This window comes from Salvelinus fontinalis, chromosome 1, assembly GCF_029448725.1.
Source record: "Salvelinus fontinalis isolate EN_2023a chromosome 1, ASM2944872v1, whole genome shotgun sequence".
Classification (NCBI taxonomy): domain Eukaryota; kingdom Metazoa; phylum Chordata; class Actinopteri; order Salmoniformes; family Salmonidae; genus Salvelinus; species Salvelinus fontinalis.
In genome coordinates, this window is record NC_074665.1 from 82,659,217 (window position 1) to 82,679,551 (window position 20,335).

At 47.1% G+C, this 20,335-nt stretch overlaps 1 protein-coding gene across 2 annotated transcripts in view; it reads left to right on the forward strand.

The window, feature by feature from the left end:
• LOC129862827 (proteasome activator complex subunit 4B-like) overlaps nucleotides 1-18,031 on the forward strand; it is a 100,839-nt gene extending 82,808 nt beyond the window's left edge. For both annotated transcript variants that reach the window (XM_055934847.1, XM_055934857.1), the window contains 8 exons: nucleotides 503-711; nucleotides 1,043-1,128; nucleotides 1,234-1,362; nucleotides 2,524-2,679; nucleotides 9,315-9,477; nucleotides 12,398-12,531; nucleotides 15,225-15,366; nucleotides 15,532-18,031. In XM_055934847.1, the coding sequence (XP_055790822.1) occupies nucleotides 503-711; nucleotides 1,043-1,128; nucleotides 1,234-1,362; nucleotides 2,524-2,679; nucleotides 9,315-9,477; nucleotides 12,398-12,531; nucleotides 15,225-15,359 (1,012 nt within the window). In that variant the 3' untranslated portion in view covers nucleotides 15,360-15,366; nucleotides 15,532-18,031. The remainder of the gene's footprint in view (nucleotides 1-502; nucleotides 712-1,042; nucleotides 1,129-1,233; nucleotides 1,363-2,523; nucleotides 2,680-9,314; nucleotides 9,478-12,397; nucleotides 12,532-15,224; nucleotides 15,367-15,531) is intronic.
• Nucleotides 18,032-20,335: the final 2,304 nt, after the last annotated feature.

Consider the following 20,335-nt stretch of genomic DNA (forward strand, 5'->3'; position numbering starts at 1 on the left):
TCAGTCATAGTTCGTTCATCTAGGTATCTAACCACACATCAGTCATAGTTCGTTCATCTAGGTATCTAACCACACGTCAGTCATAGTTCATTCAGCTTGGTATCTAACCACACGTCAGTCATAGTTCGTTCATCTAGGTATCTAACCACACATCACTCATAGTTCATTCAGCTAGGTGTCTAACCATACATCAGTCATAGTTCATTCAGCTAGGTGTCTAACCACACATCAGTCATAGTAGGTAAACATATGTCCATAACTTTTCAAACAGGTTGGCCAAGAGATCACCTTATGCTTTTTATTTATGTAAAACCAGGTAGAATTGTTGATTTTATCATTCAATAGATTACTGAAAGAGGTAGAGACCAGCAAACTGTCGAAAAGAGGAATACATATAAAATGTAGGCCTAAATGGAAGAATCTAGATTAATGAATTAACTAAACTAAAGGTGTTAATCTCCCTCTGCCTCCTCTTTCGCTCTCTTTCCTCTCTCTTCTTCAGCGTCCTCACCTACATCTTCATGATAGACGTCAACCTGCCATACACCCAGCCCACGGCCTCGCCTCGCATCAAGGAGTTCACAGAGCGAGTACTGCTGCGCCTCAAACCCCTGACGGAGGGGGACGAGGAGATCCAGAACCACGTGGTAGAGGAGAACGATGTGGGGGAGCAGGACGAGAGGACACAGGCCATCAAACTACTGAAGACAGGTACGACCCCTAACTACTGAAGACAGGTACGACCCCTAACGCATCAAACTACTGAAAACAGGTACGACCCCTAACCCATCAAACTACAAAAGGCCGGTACGACCCCTAACCCAGGCCATCAAACTACTGAAGACAGGGATATAGTATGTTCAGGGATATAGTTGATGGAGCTAATAAACCCAGGTGTAAAGCCAAGAGAAAAGAGTCCCGGCTCACTGGATCACTGGATCACTGCACGATGCAGATTTCAGTAATTGAATGTGCCAAACGTTTAGTTATGAAGACCTTCGTCAGAGCATACGATGTAAAAAGGTTATGTATGTGTTTCCAGTACTCAAGTGGCTGATGGCCAGTGCTGGACGCTCCTTCTCCACGGCCGTTCCAGAGCAGCTCCAGTTGCTACCCCTGCTGTTCAAGGTGGGTGGGTCAAGGAAGGAAGAAACCTTGAGAGGAACCAGACTGATGGGAGGTCTATCATCCTCTGGCTGAATGCTAACAACCCTCATCTGTCTCCTCTTGTAGATCGCTCCGGTGGAGAATGATGACAGTTATGATGAGCTGAAGAGGGATGCTAAGACCTGTCTGTCTCTGATGTCCCAGGGACTACTCTACACAGAGCAGATACCACTGGTCCTGCTGGCCCTGCAAGAGGTGTGTACACACACACCCAAAAACAGGCCAGACTCATCTACAACCACTTTCTCCATTCACTGCAATCTCCAAAGAGAAAAAGGTTAAAAAACATGTCAAAACCCCCATTGTCAAGACTCTGGTTCTAACAACTCTCTGAGCCTCTGCAAAATGTTTGTTTGAAGTTGCTGTGAGTTTTGTGGTACACGCTGGATGGTGTTCTCTCTGGATTACGTTACAGTAGTTTGTGGTACACGCTGGATGGTGTTCTCTGGATTATGTTACAGTAGTTTGTGGTACACGCTGAATGGTGTTCTCTGGATTATGTTACAGTAGTTTGTGGTACACGCTGAATGGTGTTCTCTGGATTATGTTACAGTAGTTTGTGGTACACACTGGATGGTGTTCTCTGGATTATGTTTCAGTAGTTTGTGGTACACGCTGAATGGTTTTCTCTCTGGATTACGTTACAGTAGTTTGTGGTACACACTGGATGGTGTTCTCTGGATTATGTTTCAGTAGTTTGTGGTACACGCTGAATGGTTTTCTCTCTGGATTACGTTACAGTAGTTTGTGGTACACGCTGGATGGTGTTCTCTGGATTATGTTACAGTAGTTTTGTGGTACACTCTGAATGGTGTTCTCACTGGATTATGTTTCAGTAGTTTGTGGTACAGGCTGAATAGTTTTCTTTGTGGATTACGTTACAGTAGTTTGTGGTACACGCTGGATGGTGTTCTCTGGATTATGTTACAGTAGTTTTGTGGTACACTCTGAATGGTGTTCTCACTGGATTATGTTACAGTAGTTTGTGGTACATGCTGGATTATGTTTCAGTAGTTTGTGGTACATGCTGGATTATGTTACAGTAGTTTGTGGTACATGCTGGATTATGTTACAGTAGTTTGTGGTACATGCTGGATTATGTTTCAGTAGTTTGTGGTACACACTGGATGCTGTTCTCTCTAGATTATGTTACAGTAGTTTGTGGTACATGCTGGATTATGTTACAGTAGTTTGTGGTACATGCTGGATTATGTTACAGTAGTTTGTGGTACACACTGGATGCTGTTCTCTCTGGATTATGTTACAGTAGTTTGTGGCATGCATTCTATACAGTGCTGACGTCCCTACAGATCATTACCGTCATGTTGAAATTTACATAGTTCCGTTATATTCCAGATAGCGGGCAGCAGTTCGTGGCATGCACGCTACACGGTGCTGACGTACCTACAGATCATGGTCTTCTACAACCTGTTCACCTTTATGAGCGACCAGGGAGCCGTCAACGACGTCAGAGCACTGGTCATACGCCTGCTGGAGGACGAGCAGCTGGAGGTAACACACACACACATATATATATATCCTGGACATGTTGTTTTCGACCCTTTCTCTCTTGCTCCCCCCGCTGTCTCGACCTCTGAATGCTCAGTTATGAAAAGCCAACTGATATTTACTCCTGCGGTAATGAACTGTTGCATCCTCTACAATCACTGTGATTATCATCTATGAACGTTTGAACAATAATCTGGCCTTCATCGCCATGTATTCTTATCTCCACCGGCACAGCCAGAAGAGGACTGGCCACCCCTCAGAGCCTGGTTCCTCTCTAGGTTTCTTCCTAGGTTCTAGCCTTTCTAGGTAGTTGTTCCTTCTGTTTAAGCACTTTGTGACATCTGCTGATGTAAAAAGGGTTTTATAAATACATTTGATTGAATGTAGAAAATGAGTTCAACAGATGGTGTCATGACTGAAGAAGACAGAATGGTAGATAGGTAGGTCTGGAGGTTACTGATCACATTGAAGAAGACAGAATGGTAGATAGGTAGGTCTGGAGGTTACAGATCACATTGAAGAAGACAGAATGGTAGATAGGTAGGTCTGGAGGTTACAGATCACATTGAAGAAGACAGAATGGTAGATAGGTAGGTCTGGAGGTTACTGATCACATTGAAGAAGACAGAATGGTAGATAGGTAGGTCTGGAGGTTACTGATCACATTGAAGAAGACAGAATGGTAGATAGGTAGGTCTGGAGGTTACTGATCACATTGAAGAAGACAGAATGGTAGATAGGTAGGTATGGAGGTTACTGATCACATTGAAGAAGACAATGGTAGATTGGTAGGTCTGGAGGTTACTGATCACATTGAAGAAGACAGAATGGTAGATAGGTAGGTCTGGAGGTTACTGATCACATTGAAGAAGACAGAATTGTAGATAGGTAGGTCTGGAGGTTACTGATCACATTGAAGAAGACAATGGTAGATTGGTAGGTCTGGAGGTTACTGATCACATTGAAGAAGACAGAATGGTAGATAGGTAGGTCTGGAGGTTACTGATCACATTGAAGAAGACAGAATGGTAGATAGGTAGGTATGGAGGTTACTGATCACATTGAAGAAGACAGAATGGTAGATAGGTAGGTCTGGAGGTTACAGATCACATTGAAGAAGACAGAATGGTAGATAGGTAGGTCTGGAGGTTACTGATCACATTGAAGAAGACAGAATGGTAGATAGGTAGGTCTGGAGGTTACTGATCACATTGAAGAAGACAGAATGGTAGATAGGTAGGTCTGGAGGTTACTGATCACATTGAAGAAGACAGAATGGTAGATAGGTAGGTCTGGAGGTTACTGATCACATTGAAGAAGACAGAATGGTAGATAGGTAGGTCTGGAGGTTACTGATCACATTGAAGAAGACAGAATTGTAGCTAGGTAGGTCTGGAGGTTACTGATCACATTGAAGAAGACAGAATTGTAGCTAGGTAGGTCTGGAGGTTACTGATCACATTGAAGAAGACAGAATGGTAGAAAGGTAGGTCTGGAGGTTACTGATCACATTGAAGAAGACAGAATGGTAGATAGGTAGGTCTGGAGGTTACTGATCACATTGAAGAAGACAGAATGGTAGATAGGTAGGTCTGGAGGTTACTGATCACATTGAAGAAGACAGAATGGTAGATAGGTAGGTCTGGAGGTTACAAAGTAAGTGTGTGTGTGTGTGTGTGTGTGTGTGTGTGTGTGTGTGTGTGTGTGTGTGTGTGTGTGTGTGTGTGTGTGTGTGTGTGTGTGTGTGTGTGTGTGTGTGTGTGTGTGTGTGTGTGTGTGTGATCACAGGCCCTCCCTGTCTTACAGCACTCTTCCTCCTTATTCTCCCCCTCCGGTCCCCCTCTCACTTGTTTCTATGGAAACCACAGACTGCAGGAGTGTTCTGTTGCTATGGGGAGGGGATAAGGGGGAGGGTGATGTAGCCTTTTCTGTATTTCTATTCAGACAAAATACCCCAGTTCACTTGTCCTCTAGTCTAATGACCTGTCCTCTAGTCTAATGACCTGTCCTCTAGTCTAATGACCTGCCCTCTGGTCTAATCACCTGCCCTCTATATCTAGTCTGACCTGCCCTCTATATGTAGTCTGACCTGCCCTCTATATACAGTGGGGCAAAAAAGTATTTAGTCTGCCACCAATTGTGCAAGTTCTCCCACTTAAAAAGATGAGAGGCCTGTAATTTTCATCATATGTACACTTCAACTATGACAGACAAAATGAGAAAAAAAATCCAGAAAATCACATTGTAGGATTTTTTAAGAATTTATTTGTAAATTATGGTGGAAAATAAGTATTTGGTCAATAACAAAAGTTTATCTCAATACTTTGTTATATACCCTTTGTTGGCAATGACAGAGGTCAAACGTTTTCTGTAAGTCTTCACAAGGTTTTCACACACTGTTGCTGGTATTTTGGCCCATTCCTCCATGCAGATCTCCTCTAGAGCAGTGATGTTTTGGGGCTGTTGCTGGGCAACACGGACTTTCAACTCCCTCCAAAGATTTTCTATGGGGTTGAGATCTGGAGACTGGCTAGGCCACTCCAGGACCTTGAAATGTTTCTTACGAAGCCACTCCTTCGTTGCCCGGGCGGTGTGTTTGGGATCATTGTCATGCTGAAAGACCCAGCCTCGTTTCATCTTCAATGCCCTTGCTGATGGAAGGAGGTTTTCACTCAAAATCTCACGATACATGGCCCCATTCATTCTGTCCTTTACATGGATCAGTCGTCCTGGTCCCTTTGCAGAAAAACAGCCCCAAAGCATGATGTTTCCACCCCCAAGCTTCACAGTAGGTATGGTGTTCTTTGGATGCAACTCAGCATTCTTTGTCCTCCAAACACGACGAGTTGAGTTTTACCAAAAAGTTATATTTTGGTTTCATCTGACCATATGACATTCTCCCAATCTTCTTCTGGATCATCCAAATCATGACGGGCCTAGACATGTACTGGTTTAAGCAGGGGGACACGTCTGGCACTGCAGGAGTCCCTGGCGGCGTAGTGTGTTACTGATGGTAGGCTTTGTTACTTTGGTCCCAGCTCTCTGCAGGTCATTCACTAGGTCCCCCCGTGTGGTTCTGGGATTTTTGCTCACCGTTCTTGTGATCATTTTGACCCCACGGGGTGAGATCTTGCGTGGAGCCCCAGATCGAGAGAGATTATCAGTGGTCTTGTATGTCTTCCATTTCCTAATAATTGCTCCCACAGTTGATTTCTTCAAACCAAACTGCTTACCTATTGCAGATTCAATCTTCCCAGCCTGGTGCAGGTCTACAATTTTGTTTCTGGTGTCCTTTGACAGCTCTTTGGTCTTGGCCATAGTGGAGTTTGGAGTTTGAGGTGGCTGTTTGAGGTTGTGGACAGGTGTCTTTTATACTGATAACAAGTTCAAACAGGTGCCATTAATATAGGTAACGAGTGGAGGACAGAGGAGCCTCTTAAAGAAGAAGTTACAGGTCTGTGAGAGCCAGAAATCTTGCTTGTTTGTAGGTGACCAAATACTTATTTTCCACCATAATTTGCAAATAAATTCATAAAAAATCCTACAATGTGATTTTCTGGATTTTCTTTTCTCATTTTGTCTGTCATAGTTGAAGTGTACCTATGATGAAAATTACAGGCCTCTCTCATCTTTTTAAGTGGGAGAACTTGCACAATTGGTGGCTGACTAAATACTTTTTTTGCCCCACTGTATATATATAGTATCACCTGCCCTCTATATGTATATATAGTCTGACCTGCCCTCTATATATAGTCTGACCTGCCCTATATATATAGTCTGACCTGCCCTCCTATATATCAAATCTATTTATAAAGCCCTTCTTACATCAGCTGATATCTCAAAGTGCTGTACAGAAACCCAGCCTAAAACCCTAAACAGCTAGTAATGCAGGTGTAGAAGCACGGTGGCTAGGAAAAACTCCCTAGAAAGGCCAAGACCTAGGAAGAAACCTAGAGAGGAACCAGGATATGAGGGGTGGCCAGTCTTCTTCTGGCTGTGCCGGGTGGAGATTATAACAGAACATGGCCAAGATGTTCAAATGTTCATAAATGACCAGCATGTTCAAATAATAATAATCACAGTAGTTGTCGAGGGTGCAACAAGTCAGCACCTCAGGAGTAAATGTCAGTTGGCTTTTCATAGCCGATCATTAAGAGTATCTCTACCGCTCCTGCTGTCTCTAGAGAGTTGAAAACAGCAGGTCTGTGTCGTCAGAAAACTTAATAATGGTGTTGGAGTCTTGCTTTGCCATGCAGTCATGAGTGAACAGGGAGGAGACTGAGCACGCACCCTTGAGGGGCCCCCGTGTTGAGGATCAGCCTGGCAGATATGTTGTTGCCTACCCTTACCACCTGGGGGCGGCCCATCAGGAAGTCCAGGATCTAGTGGCAGAGGGAGGTGTTTAGTCCCAGGGTCCTAAGCTGAGTGATGAGCTTTGAGGGCACTATGGTGTTGAACTTTGAGCTGTAGTCAATGAACAGCATTCTCACATAGGTGTTCCTTTTGACCAGGTGGGAGAGGGCAGTGTGGAGTGCGATTTGAGATTGCATCATCTGTTGATCTGTTCGTGCGGTATGTGAATTGGAAGGGGTCTAGGGTTTCCAGGATGATGGTGTTGATGTGAGCCATGACCAGCCTTTCAAAACACTTCATGGCTACCGACGTGAGCGCTACAGGGTGGTAGTCATTTAGGCAGGTTACCTTCGCTTTCTTGAGCACAGGGACTATGGTGGTCTGCTTAAAACGTAGGTATTACAGACTCGGTCAGGGAGAGCTTGAAAATGTTAGTGAAGACACTTGTCAGTTGGTCTCCGCATGCTCGGAGTACACGTCCTGGTAATCCGTCTGGCCCCGCGGCCTTGTTGACCTGTTTAAAGGTCTTGCTCACATCGGACTCTGGTGGTCTGAGAGTGTGATCACATAGTTGTCCGGAACAGATGGTGCTCTGATGCATGCTTCAGTGTTGCTTGCCTCGATGTGAGCATAAAAGGCATTTAGCTCGTCTGGTAGGCTCGCATCACTGGGCAGCTTGAGGCTGGGTTTCCCTTTGTAGTCCGTAATAGTTTGCAAGTCCTACCACGTCTGACGAGTGTCAGAGCTGTTGTAGTAGGATTCAATCTTAGTCTATATCTATCTAGTCGCTCGCTCGCTCCCTCTCCCTGCTCGCTCACTCGCTCGCTCCCTCTCCCTGCTCGCTCCCTCTCCCTGCTCGCTCCCTCTCCCTGCTCACTCCCTCTCCCTGCTCGCTCCCTCTCCCTGCTCGCTCCCTCTCCCTGCTCGCTCCCTCTCCCTGCTCGCTCCCTCTCCCTGCTCGCTCCCTCTCCCTGCTCGCTCCCTCTCCCTGCTCGCTCACTCGCTCGCTCCCACTCCCTGCTCGCTCCCACTCCCTGCTTGCTCCCTCTCCCTGCTCGCTCCCTCTCCCTGCTCGCTCCCTCTCCCTGCTCACTCGCTCCCTCCCTCTCCCTGCTCGCTCCCTCCCTCTCCCTGCTCGCTCGCTCCCTCTCCCTGCTCGCTCGCTTCCTCCCTCTCCCTGCTCCCTCCCTCTCCCTCTCCCTGCTCGCTCGCTCCCTCCCTCTCCCTGCTCGCTCCCTCCCTTTCCCTCCTGCTCGCTCCTTCTCCCTGCTCGCTCGCTATCTCTCCCTGATTGCTCGTTCTCTCTCCCCGCTCGCTCGTTCTCTCTCCCCGCTCGCTCTCTCTCCCCGCTCGCTCCCTCTCCCTCTCCCTGCTCGCTCGCTCCCTGCTCGCTCCCTCCCTTTCCCTCCTGCTCACTCCCTCTCCCTGCTCGCTCGCTATCTCTCCCTGCTTGCTCGTTCTCTCTCCCCGCTCACTCGCTCTCCCCGCTCGCTCGCTCTCCCCGCTCGCTCGTTCTCTCTCCCCGCTCGCTCGTTCTCTCTCCCCGCTCGCTCTCTCTCTCTCCCCGCTCGCTCCCTCCCTCTCCCTCTCCCTGCTCGCTCGCTCCCTGCTCGCTCCCTCCCTTTCCCTCCTGCTCACTCCCTCTCCCTGCTCGCTCGCTATCTCTCCCTGCTTGCTCGTTCTCTCTCCTCGCTCACTCGCTCTCCCCGCTCGCTCGCTCTCCCCGCTCGCTCGCTCTCCCCGCTCGCTCGCTCTCCCCGCTCGCTCGCTCTCCCCGCTCGCTCGTTCTCTCTCCCCGCTCGCTCGTTCTCTCTCCCCGCTCGCTCGTTCTCTCTCCCCGCTCGCTCGTTCTCTCTCCCCGCTCGCTCGTTCTCTCTCCCCGCTCGCTCGTTCTCTCTCCCCGCTCGCTCGTTCTCTCTCCCCGCTCGCTCGTTCGCTTTCCCCGCTCGCTCGTTCTCTCTCCCCGCTCGCTCTCTCTCTCTCCCCGCTCGCTCTCTCTCTCCCCGCTCACTCACTCTCTCTCTCTCTCTCCCCGCTCGCTCGCTCTCAATTAATCTTTCAGTGATTCATCTCTTCCTATCTCCTTGACTACTTCTCAAGAGTATTGGAGGACAATGTCCAACTATGGTCCCACCCCTCAGCCTTTCTTCACTGCATTTTGAGGAGGAGGAGAGTTTTTAGATGGAGCTTCTGTCTGTTGAGCAGATCTAGTCAGTACAGACTGGACCAGCCAGCTCCACATATGTATGTAGAAATAATGAACCCTCTTTCCTTCTCTCCCCCAGGTGAGGGAGATGGCTGCCACCACTCTGAGCGGTTTCCTTCAGTGTAACTTCCTGTCCATAGAGGGCCCCATGCAGAGCCACTTTGAGGCCCTCTGCAAGACCCGCCTGCCCAAGAAGAGGAAGAGGGAGCTGGGCTCCGTGGTGGACACCATCCCCTCTGGAGGTAGCCATGAGCTAAACACTTAACTCTAATTGTACCCATAAGTCACTCTGGATAACAGTGTCTGCTAATTGACAAACATGTTAGAGGTCGACCGAATTATCGGAATGGACGATTTAATTAGGGCCGATTTCAAGTTTTCATAGCGATCAGTAATCTACGTTTTTGGACACTGATTATGGCCGATTACATTGCACTCCACGAGGAGACTGCGTGGCAGGCTGACTACCTGTTATGCGAGTGCAGCAAGGAGCCAAGGTAAGTTGCTAGCTAGCATTAAACTTATCTTATCAAAAAAAATCGATCTTAACATAATCACTAGTTAACTACACATGGTTGATGATATTACTAGTTTATCTAGCTTGTCCTGCGTTGCATATAATCGATGCGGTGCTTGTTAATTTATCATCGAATCACAGCCTACTTCGCCAAATGGGTGATGATTTAACAAGCACATTCGTGAAAAAAGCACTGTCGTTGCACCAATACACAAGTATATATTTTTAAGCATGCATATTTAGTTAATATTGCCTGCTAACATGGATTTATTTTAACTAGTGAAATTGTGTCACTTCTCTTGCCTTTTGTGCAAGCAGAGTCAGGGTATATGCAGCAGTTTGGGCCGCCTGGCTCGTTGCAAACTGTGTGAAGACCAGTTCTCCCTAACAAAGACCGTAATTAATTTGCCAGAATTGTACATAATTATGACATAACATTGAAGGTTGTACAATGTAACAGCAATATTTAGACTTAGGGTTGTCACCCATTAGATAAAATACGGAACGGTTCCGTATTTCACTGAAAGAATAAACGTTTTGTTTTCGAAATTATAGTTTCCGGATTTGACCATATTAATGACCTGAGGCTCGTATTTCTGTGTGTTATTATATTATAATTAAGTCACCGACTGAGCGGTGGTAGGCAGCAGCAGGCTCGAAAGCATTCATTCAAACAGCACTTTCCTGCATTTGCCAGCAGCTCTTCGCTGTGCTTCAAGCATTACGCTGTTTATGACTTCAAGCCTATCAACTCCTGAGATTAGGCTGGCAATACTATATTGCCTATAAGAACATGCAATAGTCAAAGGTATATGACACACTACATGACCAAAAGTATGTGGACATGTGCTCGTCGAACATCTCATTCCAAAACCATGGGCATTAATATGGAGTTGGTCCCCCCTTTGCTACTATAACAGCCTCCACTCTTCTGGGAAGGTGTTGTCAGGTTTTGGCCAGGATTGTTCAGGTTTTGGTCACTAGATGCCCCCATTGCGCCTTTTTTGAACCTTTTGTTTTTTCCTTGTTCTAATTATTATTTGCACCTGTGTGTCATTTCCTTGTAGGTATTTAAACCCTGTGTGTTCCTCAGTTCTTTGCTCAGTGTTTGTATGTTAGCACCCAGCCCCAGCCTGGCTGTGAACATATATTTCTCTTGTTGGATTTTCCAAAGGTTCTCTGGTTTTGTTCTGGTTTATTTTTGATTAGTCTTTTGAGGTTTGTTTTTCCCTGCTGTTCTTACCACTTTGTGGATTTTCTTTGTATTTTGGAGGATATCCATTTTTTCTCTTGGCTTTATTTTTGACGTTGTGGATTCATATTTTTTGCCTGAAGATCGTTTTCCTTTATTAAACCACCATCTCTAGTACTGCTGTGTCTGCCTCATCTTCTGGGTTCTGCCGACTATTAGTGACTGTTTCTCACACCGGGTCCTGACAGGTGTTCAACTAGATGTTGGAACAGTGCTGCTGGGACTTGCTTCCGTTCAGCTACGAGCATTAGTGAGATCGTGCACTGTTGTGTGATTTGGCCTGGCTCGCAGTCGGCGTTCCAGTTCATCCCAAAGGTGTTTGATGGGGTTGAGGTCAGGGCTGTGCTCAGGCCAGTCAAGTTCTTCCACACCGATCTTGACAAACCATTTTTGCATGGACCACACTTAGTGCACAGGGGCTGAAACAGGAAAGGGCCTACCCCAAACTGTTGCCACAAAGTTAGAAGCACATATTTGTCTAGAATGTCATTGTATGCTGTAGCGTTAAGATTTCCCTTCCTTGGAACTAAGGAGAACATGAAACCATGAAAAACAGCCCCAGACCATTATTCCTCCTCCACCAAACTTTACAGTTGGCACTATGCATTGGGGCAGGTAGTGTTCTCCTGGCACCCACGCATGGTGATAGGCTTGTGTGTGGCTGCTTGGCCACGGAAACCTATTTCATGAAGCCCCAGACGAACAGTTATTGTGCTGACGTTGCTTCCAGGCAGTTTGGAACTCGGTATCGAGTGTTGCAACCGGGTACAGACTATTATTATGCGCTCCTGCACTCGGCGGTCCCGTTCTGTGTCCTACCATGTCGCGGCTGAGACGTTGTTGCTCCTAGATGTTTCCACTTCACAATAACAGCACATACAGTTGACCAGGGCAGCCTTAGCAGGGCAGAAATTAGACCAACTGACTTGTTGGAAAGGTGGCATCCTATGACGGTGCCACGTTAAAAGTCACAGCTCTTCAGTAAGGCCATTCTACTGCAATGTTTGTCTATGGAGATTGCATGGCAGTGTGCTCGATTTTATACACCTTTCAGCAATGGGTGGGGCTGAAATAGTCAAATCCACTAATTTGAAGGGGTGTCCACATACTTTTTATATTTAGTGTATCTTAATTTTAAGTGGCACACTGGTGTGGGTATTAGAACATAGCTGTCTACATCCAACGGTCAATTGTTTACTTGGAACACAGTTGCCATGGTTGTGTTAGATAGGCTTCTAAAATGCATTTGTCTTGACCTTGCTGAACATGTTATAGCTCCTGTTTTTCAATGCCCCCCCTGTGTGTGTGTGTGTGTGTGTGTGTGTGTGTGTGTGTGTGTGTGTGTGTGTGTGTGTGTGTGTGTGTGTGTGTGTGTGTGTGTGTGTGTGTGTAGATCTAGTGAGGCGACATGCTGGAGTGTTAGGTCTGAGTGCCTGTATCCTGTCCAGCCCCTACGATGTTCCCAGCTGGATGCCCCAGCTACTGATGAACCTGAGCGTCCACCTCAACGACACACAGCCCATTGAAGTGAGGAGGACTAACACACACAGCTTAACGTCACTCTCCCTCTCACTTGCTCTCTCTCGCCCCTGAATCTCGCTCTCTCTCGCCCCTGAATCTCGCTCTCTCTCGCCCCTGAATCTCGCTCTCTCTCGCCCCTGAATCTCGCTCTCTCTCGCCCCTGAATCTCGCTCTCTCTCGCCCCTGAATCTCGCTCTCTCTCGCCCCTGAATCTCGCTCTCTCTCGCCCCTGAATCTCGCTCTCTCTCGCCCCTGAATCTCGCTCTCTCTCGCCCCTGAATCTCGCTCTCTCTCGCCCCTGAATCTCGCTCTCTCTCGCCCCTGAATCTCGCTCTCTCTCGCCCCTGAATCTCGCTCTCTCTCGCCCCTGAATCTCGCTCTCTCTCGCCCCTGAATCTCGCTCTCTCTCGATCCTGAATCTCGCTCTCCCTCCATCCTGAATCTCGCTCTCCCTCCATCCTGAATCTCGCTCTCCCTCCATCCTGAATCTCGCTCTCCCTCCATCCTGAATCTCGCTCTACCTCCATCCTGAATCTCGCTCTACCTCCATCCTGAATCTCGCTCTCCCTCCATCCTGAATCTCGCTCTCCCTCCATCCTGAATCTCGCTCTCCCTCGATCCTGAATCTCGCTCTCCCTCGATCCTGAATCTCGCTCTCTCTCGATCCTGAATCTCGCTCTCCCTCCATCCTGAATCTCTCCCTCCATCCTGAATCTCGCTCTCCCTCCATCCTGAATCTCGCTCTCCCTCCATCCTGAATCTCGCTCTCCCTCCATCCTGAATCTCGCTCTCCCTCCATCCTGAATCTCGCTCTCCCTCCATCCTGAATCTCGCTCTCCCTCGATCCTGAATCTCGCTCTCCCTCGATCCTGAATCTCGCTCTCCCTCGATCCTGAATCTCGCTCTCCCTCGATCCTGAATCTCGCTCTCCCTCGATCCTGAATCTCGCTCTCCCTCGATCCTGAATCTCGCTCTCCCTCCATCCTGAATCTCGCTCTCCCTCCATCCTGAATCTCGCTCTCCCTCCATCCTGAATCTCGCTCTCCCTCCATCCTGAATCTCGCTCTCCCTCCATCCTGAATCTCGCTCTCCCTCCATCCTGAATCTCGCTCTCTCTCGATCCTGAATCTCGCTCTCTCTCGATCCTGAATCTCGCTCTCTCTCGATCCTGAATCTCGCTCTCTCTCGATCCTGAATCTCGCTCTCTCTCGATCCTGAATCTCGCTCTCTCTCGATCCTGAATATCTCTCTCGATCCTGAATATCTCTCTCGATCCTGAATATCTCTCTCGATCCTGAATATCTCTCTCGATCCTGAATATCTCTCTCGATCCTGAATATCTCGCGCTCTCTCGATCCTGAATATCTCGCGCTCTCTCGATACTGAATCTCTCGCGCTCTCTCGATCTTGAATATCTCTCTCGATCCTGAATATCTCTCTCGATCCTGAATATCTCGCGCTCTCTCGATCCTGAATATCTCGCGCTCTCTCGATCTTGAATATCTCGCGCTCTCTCGATCTTGAATATCTCGCGCTCTCTCGATCTTGAATATCTCGCGCTCTCTCGATACTGAATATCTCGCCCTCTCTCGATACTGAATATCTCGCCCTCTCTCGATCCTGAATATCTCGCCCTCTCTCGATACTGAATATCTCGCCCTCTCTCGATCCTGAATATCTCGCCCTCTCTCGATACTGAATATCTCGCCCTCTCTCGATCCTGAATATCTCGCCCTCTCTCGATACTGAATATCTCGCCCTCTCTCGATCTTGAATATCTCGCGCTCTCTCGATACTGAATATCTCGCCCTCTCTCGATCCTGAATATCTCGCCCTCTCTCGATACTGAATATCTCGCCCTCTCTCGATACTGAATATCTCGCCCTCTCTCGATACTGAATATCTCGCCCTCTCTCGATACTGAATATCTCGCCCTCTCTCGATACTGAATATCTCGCCCTCTCTCGATCCTGAATATCTCGCGCTCTCTCGATCCTGAATATCTCACGCTCTCTCGATACTGAATATATCGCGCTCTCTCGATACTGAATATATCGCGCTCTCTCGATACTGAATATCTCGCCCTCTCTCGATCCTGAATATCTCGCGCTCTCTCGATCCTGAATATCTCACGCTCTCTCGATCCTGAATATCTCGCGCTCTCTCGATCCTGAATCTCGCTCTCCCTCCATCCTGAATCTCGCTCTCCCTCCATCCTGAATCTCGCTCTCCCGCCATCCTGAATCTCGCTCTCCCTCGATCCTGAATCTCGCTCTCTCTCGATCCTGAATCTCGCTCTCTCTCGATCCTGAATCTCGCTCTCTCTCGATCCTGAATCTCGCTCTCTCTCGATCCTGAATCTCGCTCTCTCTCGATCCTGAATATCTCTCGATCCTGAATATCTCGCGCTCTCTCGATCCTGAATATCTCTCTCGATCCTGAATATCCTGAATATCTCGCCCTCTCTCGATCCTGAATATCTCGCCCTCTCTCGATCCTGAATATCTCGCCCTCTCTCGATCCTGAATTTCTCGCCCTCTCTCGATACTGAATATCTCGCCCTCTCTCGATACTGAATATCTCGCCCTCTCTCGATCCTGAATATCTCGCGCTCTCTCGATCCTGAATATCTCACTCTCTCTCGATCCTGAATATCTCGCTCACTCCTGAATATCTTTCTGTCTCTCTCTCACCTGAAGATGACTGTGAAGAAGACCCTGTCTAACTTCCGGCGGACTCATCATGACAACTGGCAGGAACACAAACAGCAGTTCACTGACGACCAGCTGCTGGTTCTGACCGACCTGCTGGTCTCTCCCTGCTACTATGCCTAGATACCTGGTAGGACACACACTCCCATCCTAAAATGCTCACTTGTTGTAGATCAATTCAAACGTATGCTTGGGTGGAAACCTCACCAACACAAGTTACAGTACATTATAAACTACAAGGCACTTCCTCAAGGCACCAACCATTAATCCAAGCTTCCATTTGGTCTCTCTTTAGGGCCCTGGTACAACTTTCAGATGGAGATTGTTATGTTTTCTTAACGGAGGAACGACACCCTGAATGCCCTCTTTGAGCCACTCAACAGTTCCTCACTCTGTTATTAGTCTGGGAAAGCCTCAGACTGAACAGAACAGGGCCGTATTCACAAAGCGTCTGAGTACATTTGCTGATTTAGGATCAGTTTTGCCTTTCAGATCGTATTGAATACCATTATATGGACATGGCGACCTGATCCTCGATCAGCAGCGCTACTCTGAGACGCTGTGTGAATACCAGAACAGACGAGCCTGCATGAGGGGAGACGGGCCTCACGTCCAGGTCCCTTCCCTCTGACCAGACCAATGGACGACACCTGGGTCGTTTGCTCTAGGCACCAAACGTAATGAAACGAGGAGGAACTACCTGGATGTTTCCTTAGAAAAAGGTTTTTGCTACGTTGTGCCGTAACGAATACAACCCTGTACCCTGAGGACCTTGAGAAGGGGGGGGGGGGGAATATGCATACGTAATGAATGGATGGAATAAAATAGAGTTGTGTATTTGTTTTTAGCGCTCATTTACATTTCTACTATACTTAATATTTAAGGATAAACCATAGCATGGATGATTAATCTGCAGTTTGTAATATTACTGTAATATTACTATACAGTTGATTTCTCTTGTTCTTTTCCTTTTTGTGTGTGTGTGGGGGGGGGGGGGGGGTGGAATGCTTGATGAAGATACCTGCAGGTTTCCCTCTATCTCTGGTCCAAGATGTAGTGCGTGTTCCCCCATTAGTGCACCACTACGCCGTAGGACCAGAGCTAGTTTCCCCCGTACTATTGCTCTCAGTACAACATCCCCTCAATGTTATCAACTCTGCACCAACTAACTATATTCTCCCACTAGAGCAAGGCTCTAAAGTCCTGTTCCAGGGGAGCTGCCGTCCTGTACGTTTCACTATGACCCTAATCTAGCACACCTGATTCTAAAAACTACGTGGTTGATCAGATGAATTAAGATGGTTACAACTGGGGTTGGAGTGAAAACCTACAGGAGGGTAGCTCCCCAGGAACAGGGTTGGAGTGAAAACCTAGCTCCCCAGGAACAGGGTTAGAGTGAAAACCTACAGGAGGGTAGCTCCCCAGGAACAGGGTTAGAGTGAAAACCTACAGGAGGGTAGCTCCCCAGGAACAGGGTTGGAGTGAAAACCTACAGGAGGGTAGCTCCCCAGGAACAGGGTTAGAGTGAAAACCTACAGGAGGGTAGCTCCCCAGGAACAGGGTTAGAGTGAAAACCTACAGGAGGGTAGCTCCCCAGGAACAGGGTTGGAGTGAGAACCTACAGGAGGGTATCTCTCCAGGAACAGGGTTGGAGTGAAAACCTACAGGAGAGTAGCTCCCCAGGAACAGGGTTGGAGTGAAAACCTACAGGAGGGTAGATCTCCAGAAACAGGGTCGGAGAGCCCTGCTCTAGAGGATAGGAACCATATTGTCCCAGGTCTCCAGTGAAGTGTTCTTAGCCACAGTCTGTATGTGTTCAGATGATCGTTCATTATCATTAGATTAGGAGTGTTTCCCAAATGGGCCCTTTTCCTTTTAGTGCACTACTTTTGATCAGGGCCCATAAGGCTCTGATCAAAAGTAGTGCACTATAAAGGAATAGGGTGTCATTTGGGACATAACTTAGATTTTAACCTGGCACACACATTTACATACTTGATGTTTGTGTACTTTGTTTATCTCTGCTATATGCATATTTTATTATGTGTATATAACATGTGTATGTAACATAAATGCACAAACATGTTTATTTATTTGTTTGAAGTGCTGATTTTATTATTCTTAAAGTTGCTTATAATGAAAGATTTTGGTTTGTGAGTAGATAGATTGTTCAGCTTGTTAGTGACGGAGCATTTGATGTTATCTGCTCTCACTTGGGCAATGATGACTATGTAGCAGAGTGAGTGTGTGAGTGTGTGTTCATTCCTCAAGGCTATGTGCACGGTTTTCAGCTGATGAGTACAGTTTAATCATCATGGCATGTCTAAACCCCTCTCAAAACCCCAAGGGACTCATTTCCCAGACACAGATCTAGCTTGGTCCTGGACTAAAAAGCATGATAATTGGAGAGTCTCCATTGAAACAAAGCTTTTTAGTCCAGGACTAGGCTTGATCTGTGTCTGGGAAACGGGGCCCAAGGAATAGCCAAACATCCTGTCCACCACCTTAGCATCACACCCCTTCCCCTCGACTCCTCAATATTACATTGTTCTCCATTCTTTTTTAAAAACCCTAGTGAGAGATTTATTTTTGGTTCAATATTTAATTTTCCATGAAGACTTGAAAATCTAGTCGCATTGGTTCAGTTTAGTACCTCACTCCTGTTTAGTGTAGTGCCAAAACTGCAGTGATTCAGTTTAGTACCTCACTCCTGTTTAGTGTAGTGCCAAAACTGCAGTGATTCTTTTTAGATGTACTGTTTTCTGAAGAAAATAAAAAAAATAATGGGTAATAAACTTTTTTGTGTGTGTCTTTGTGCTGGTTGGTTCTGGGGTGGCTCCTATTCAGTGGTGTAAAGTATTTAAGTAAAAATACTACTGAAGTAGTTTTTGGGGGTATCTGTATTTTACTTTACTATTTATATTTTTGACAACTTTTACTTCACTACATTCCTAGTGAAAATAATGTACATTTTACTCCGTACATTTTCCCTGACACCCAATAGTACTGGTTACATTATGAATTCTTAACAGGGCAGGAAAATGGACCAATTCACGCACTTATCAAGAGAACATCCCTACTGCCTCTGATCTGGTGGACTCACTAAACACAAATGCTTCCTCTGTAAATTTTGTCTGGGTGTTGGAGTGTGTCCCTGTCTAACCCTAAATAAATATATTAAAACGTCTGGTTTGCTTAATTTAAGCAATTTGAAATTAATTTAACTTTTGATACATAAGAATATTTTAAACCAAATACTGTTAGACTTTTACTCAAGTAGTTTACTGGGTGACTTTTGAGTCATTTTCAATTAAGGAATCTTTACTTTTACTCAAATATGCCATTCGTGCTCCCGAGTGGTGCAGTGGTCTAAGTGCTAGAGGCGTCACTACAGGTTCGAATCCAGGCAGGACCACAACCTGCCGTGATTGGGAGTCCCTTAGGGCGGCGCTCAATTGGACCAGCGTCATCCGGGTTTGGCTGGTGTAGGCTGTCCATTGTAAAAAATAATTTGTTCTTAACCGATTTCATTAGGTATAATTTTTAAAAAGACAATTGGGTACTATTCCACCACTGCTCATATTGAAGTTAGTCACAGCGACATGTATCCTCTATAGGGCAGCCGTGGTACAGTTCCTATACCTATACCTTCATATCAAGTACATACAGTGGGGAGAACAAGTATTTGATACACTGCCGATTTTGCAAGTTTTCCTACTTACAAAGCATGTAGAGGTCTGTAATTTTTTATCATAGGTACACTTCAACTGTGAGAGACGGAATCTAAAACAAAAATCCAGAAAATCACATTGTATGATTTTTAAGTAATTCATTTGCATTTTATTTATTATTATTCCCACATGCTTCAAGAGGGCCACCATTGTTCCTGTTCCCAAGAAAGCTAAGGTAACTGAGCTAAACGACTACCACCCTGTAGCACTCACTTCCGTCATCATGAAGTGCTTTGAGAGACTAATCAAGGACCATATCACCTCCACCCTACCTGACACCCTAGACCCACTCCAATTTGCTTACCGCCCCAATAGGTCCACAGACGACGCAATCACAACCACACTGCACACTGCCCTACCCCATCTGGACAAGAGGAATACCTATGTGAGAATGCTGTTCATCGACTACAGCTCAGCATTTAACACCATAGTACCCTCCAAACTCGTCATCAAGCTCGAGACACTGGGTCTCGACACCGCCCTGTGCAACTGGGTACTGGACTTCCTGACGGGCCGCCCCCAGGTGGTGAGGGTAGGTTACAACATCTCCACCCCGCTAATCCTCAACACTGGGGCCCCACAAGGGTGCGTTCTGAGCCCTCTCCTGTACTCCCTGTTCACCCATGACTGCGTGGCCATGCACGCCTCCAACTCAATCATCAAGTTTTCTGACGACACTACAGCGGTAGGCTTGATTACCAACAACGACGAGACGGCCTACAGGGAGGAGGTGAGGGCCCTCGGAGTGTGGTGTCAGGAAAATAACCTCACACTCAACGTCAACAAAACAAAGGAGATGATTGTGGACTTCAGGAAACAGCAGAGGGAGCACCCCCCTATCCACATCGACGGGACAGTAGTGGAGAGGGTAGTAAGTTTTAAGTTCCTCGGCGTACACATCACGGACAAACTGAATTGGTCCACCCACACAGACAGAGTTGTGAAGAAGGCGCAGCAGTGCCTCTTCAACCTCAGGAGGCTGAAGAAATTCGGCTTGTCACCAAAAGCACTCACAAACTTCTACAGATGCACAATCGAGAGCATCCTGTCGGGCTGTATCACTGCCTAGTACGGCAACTGCTCCGCCCACAACCGTAAGGCTCTCCAGAGGGTAGTGAGGTCTGCACAACGCATCACTGGGGGCAAACTACCTGCCGTCCAGGACACTTACACCACCCGATGTCACAGGAAGGCCATAAAGATCATCAAGGACAACAACCACCCGAGCCACTGCCTGTTCACCCCGCTATCATCCAGAAGGCGAGGTCAGTACAGGTGCATCAAAGCAGGGACCGAGAGACTGAAAAACAGCTTCTATCTCAAGGCCATCAGACTGTTAAACAGCCACCACTAACATTGAGTGGCTGC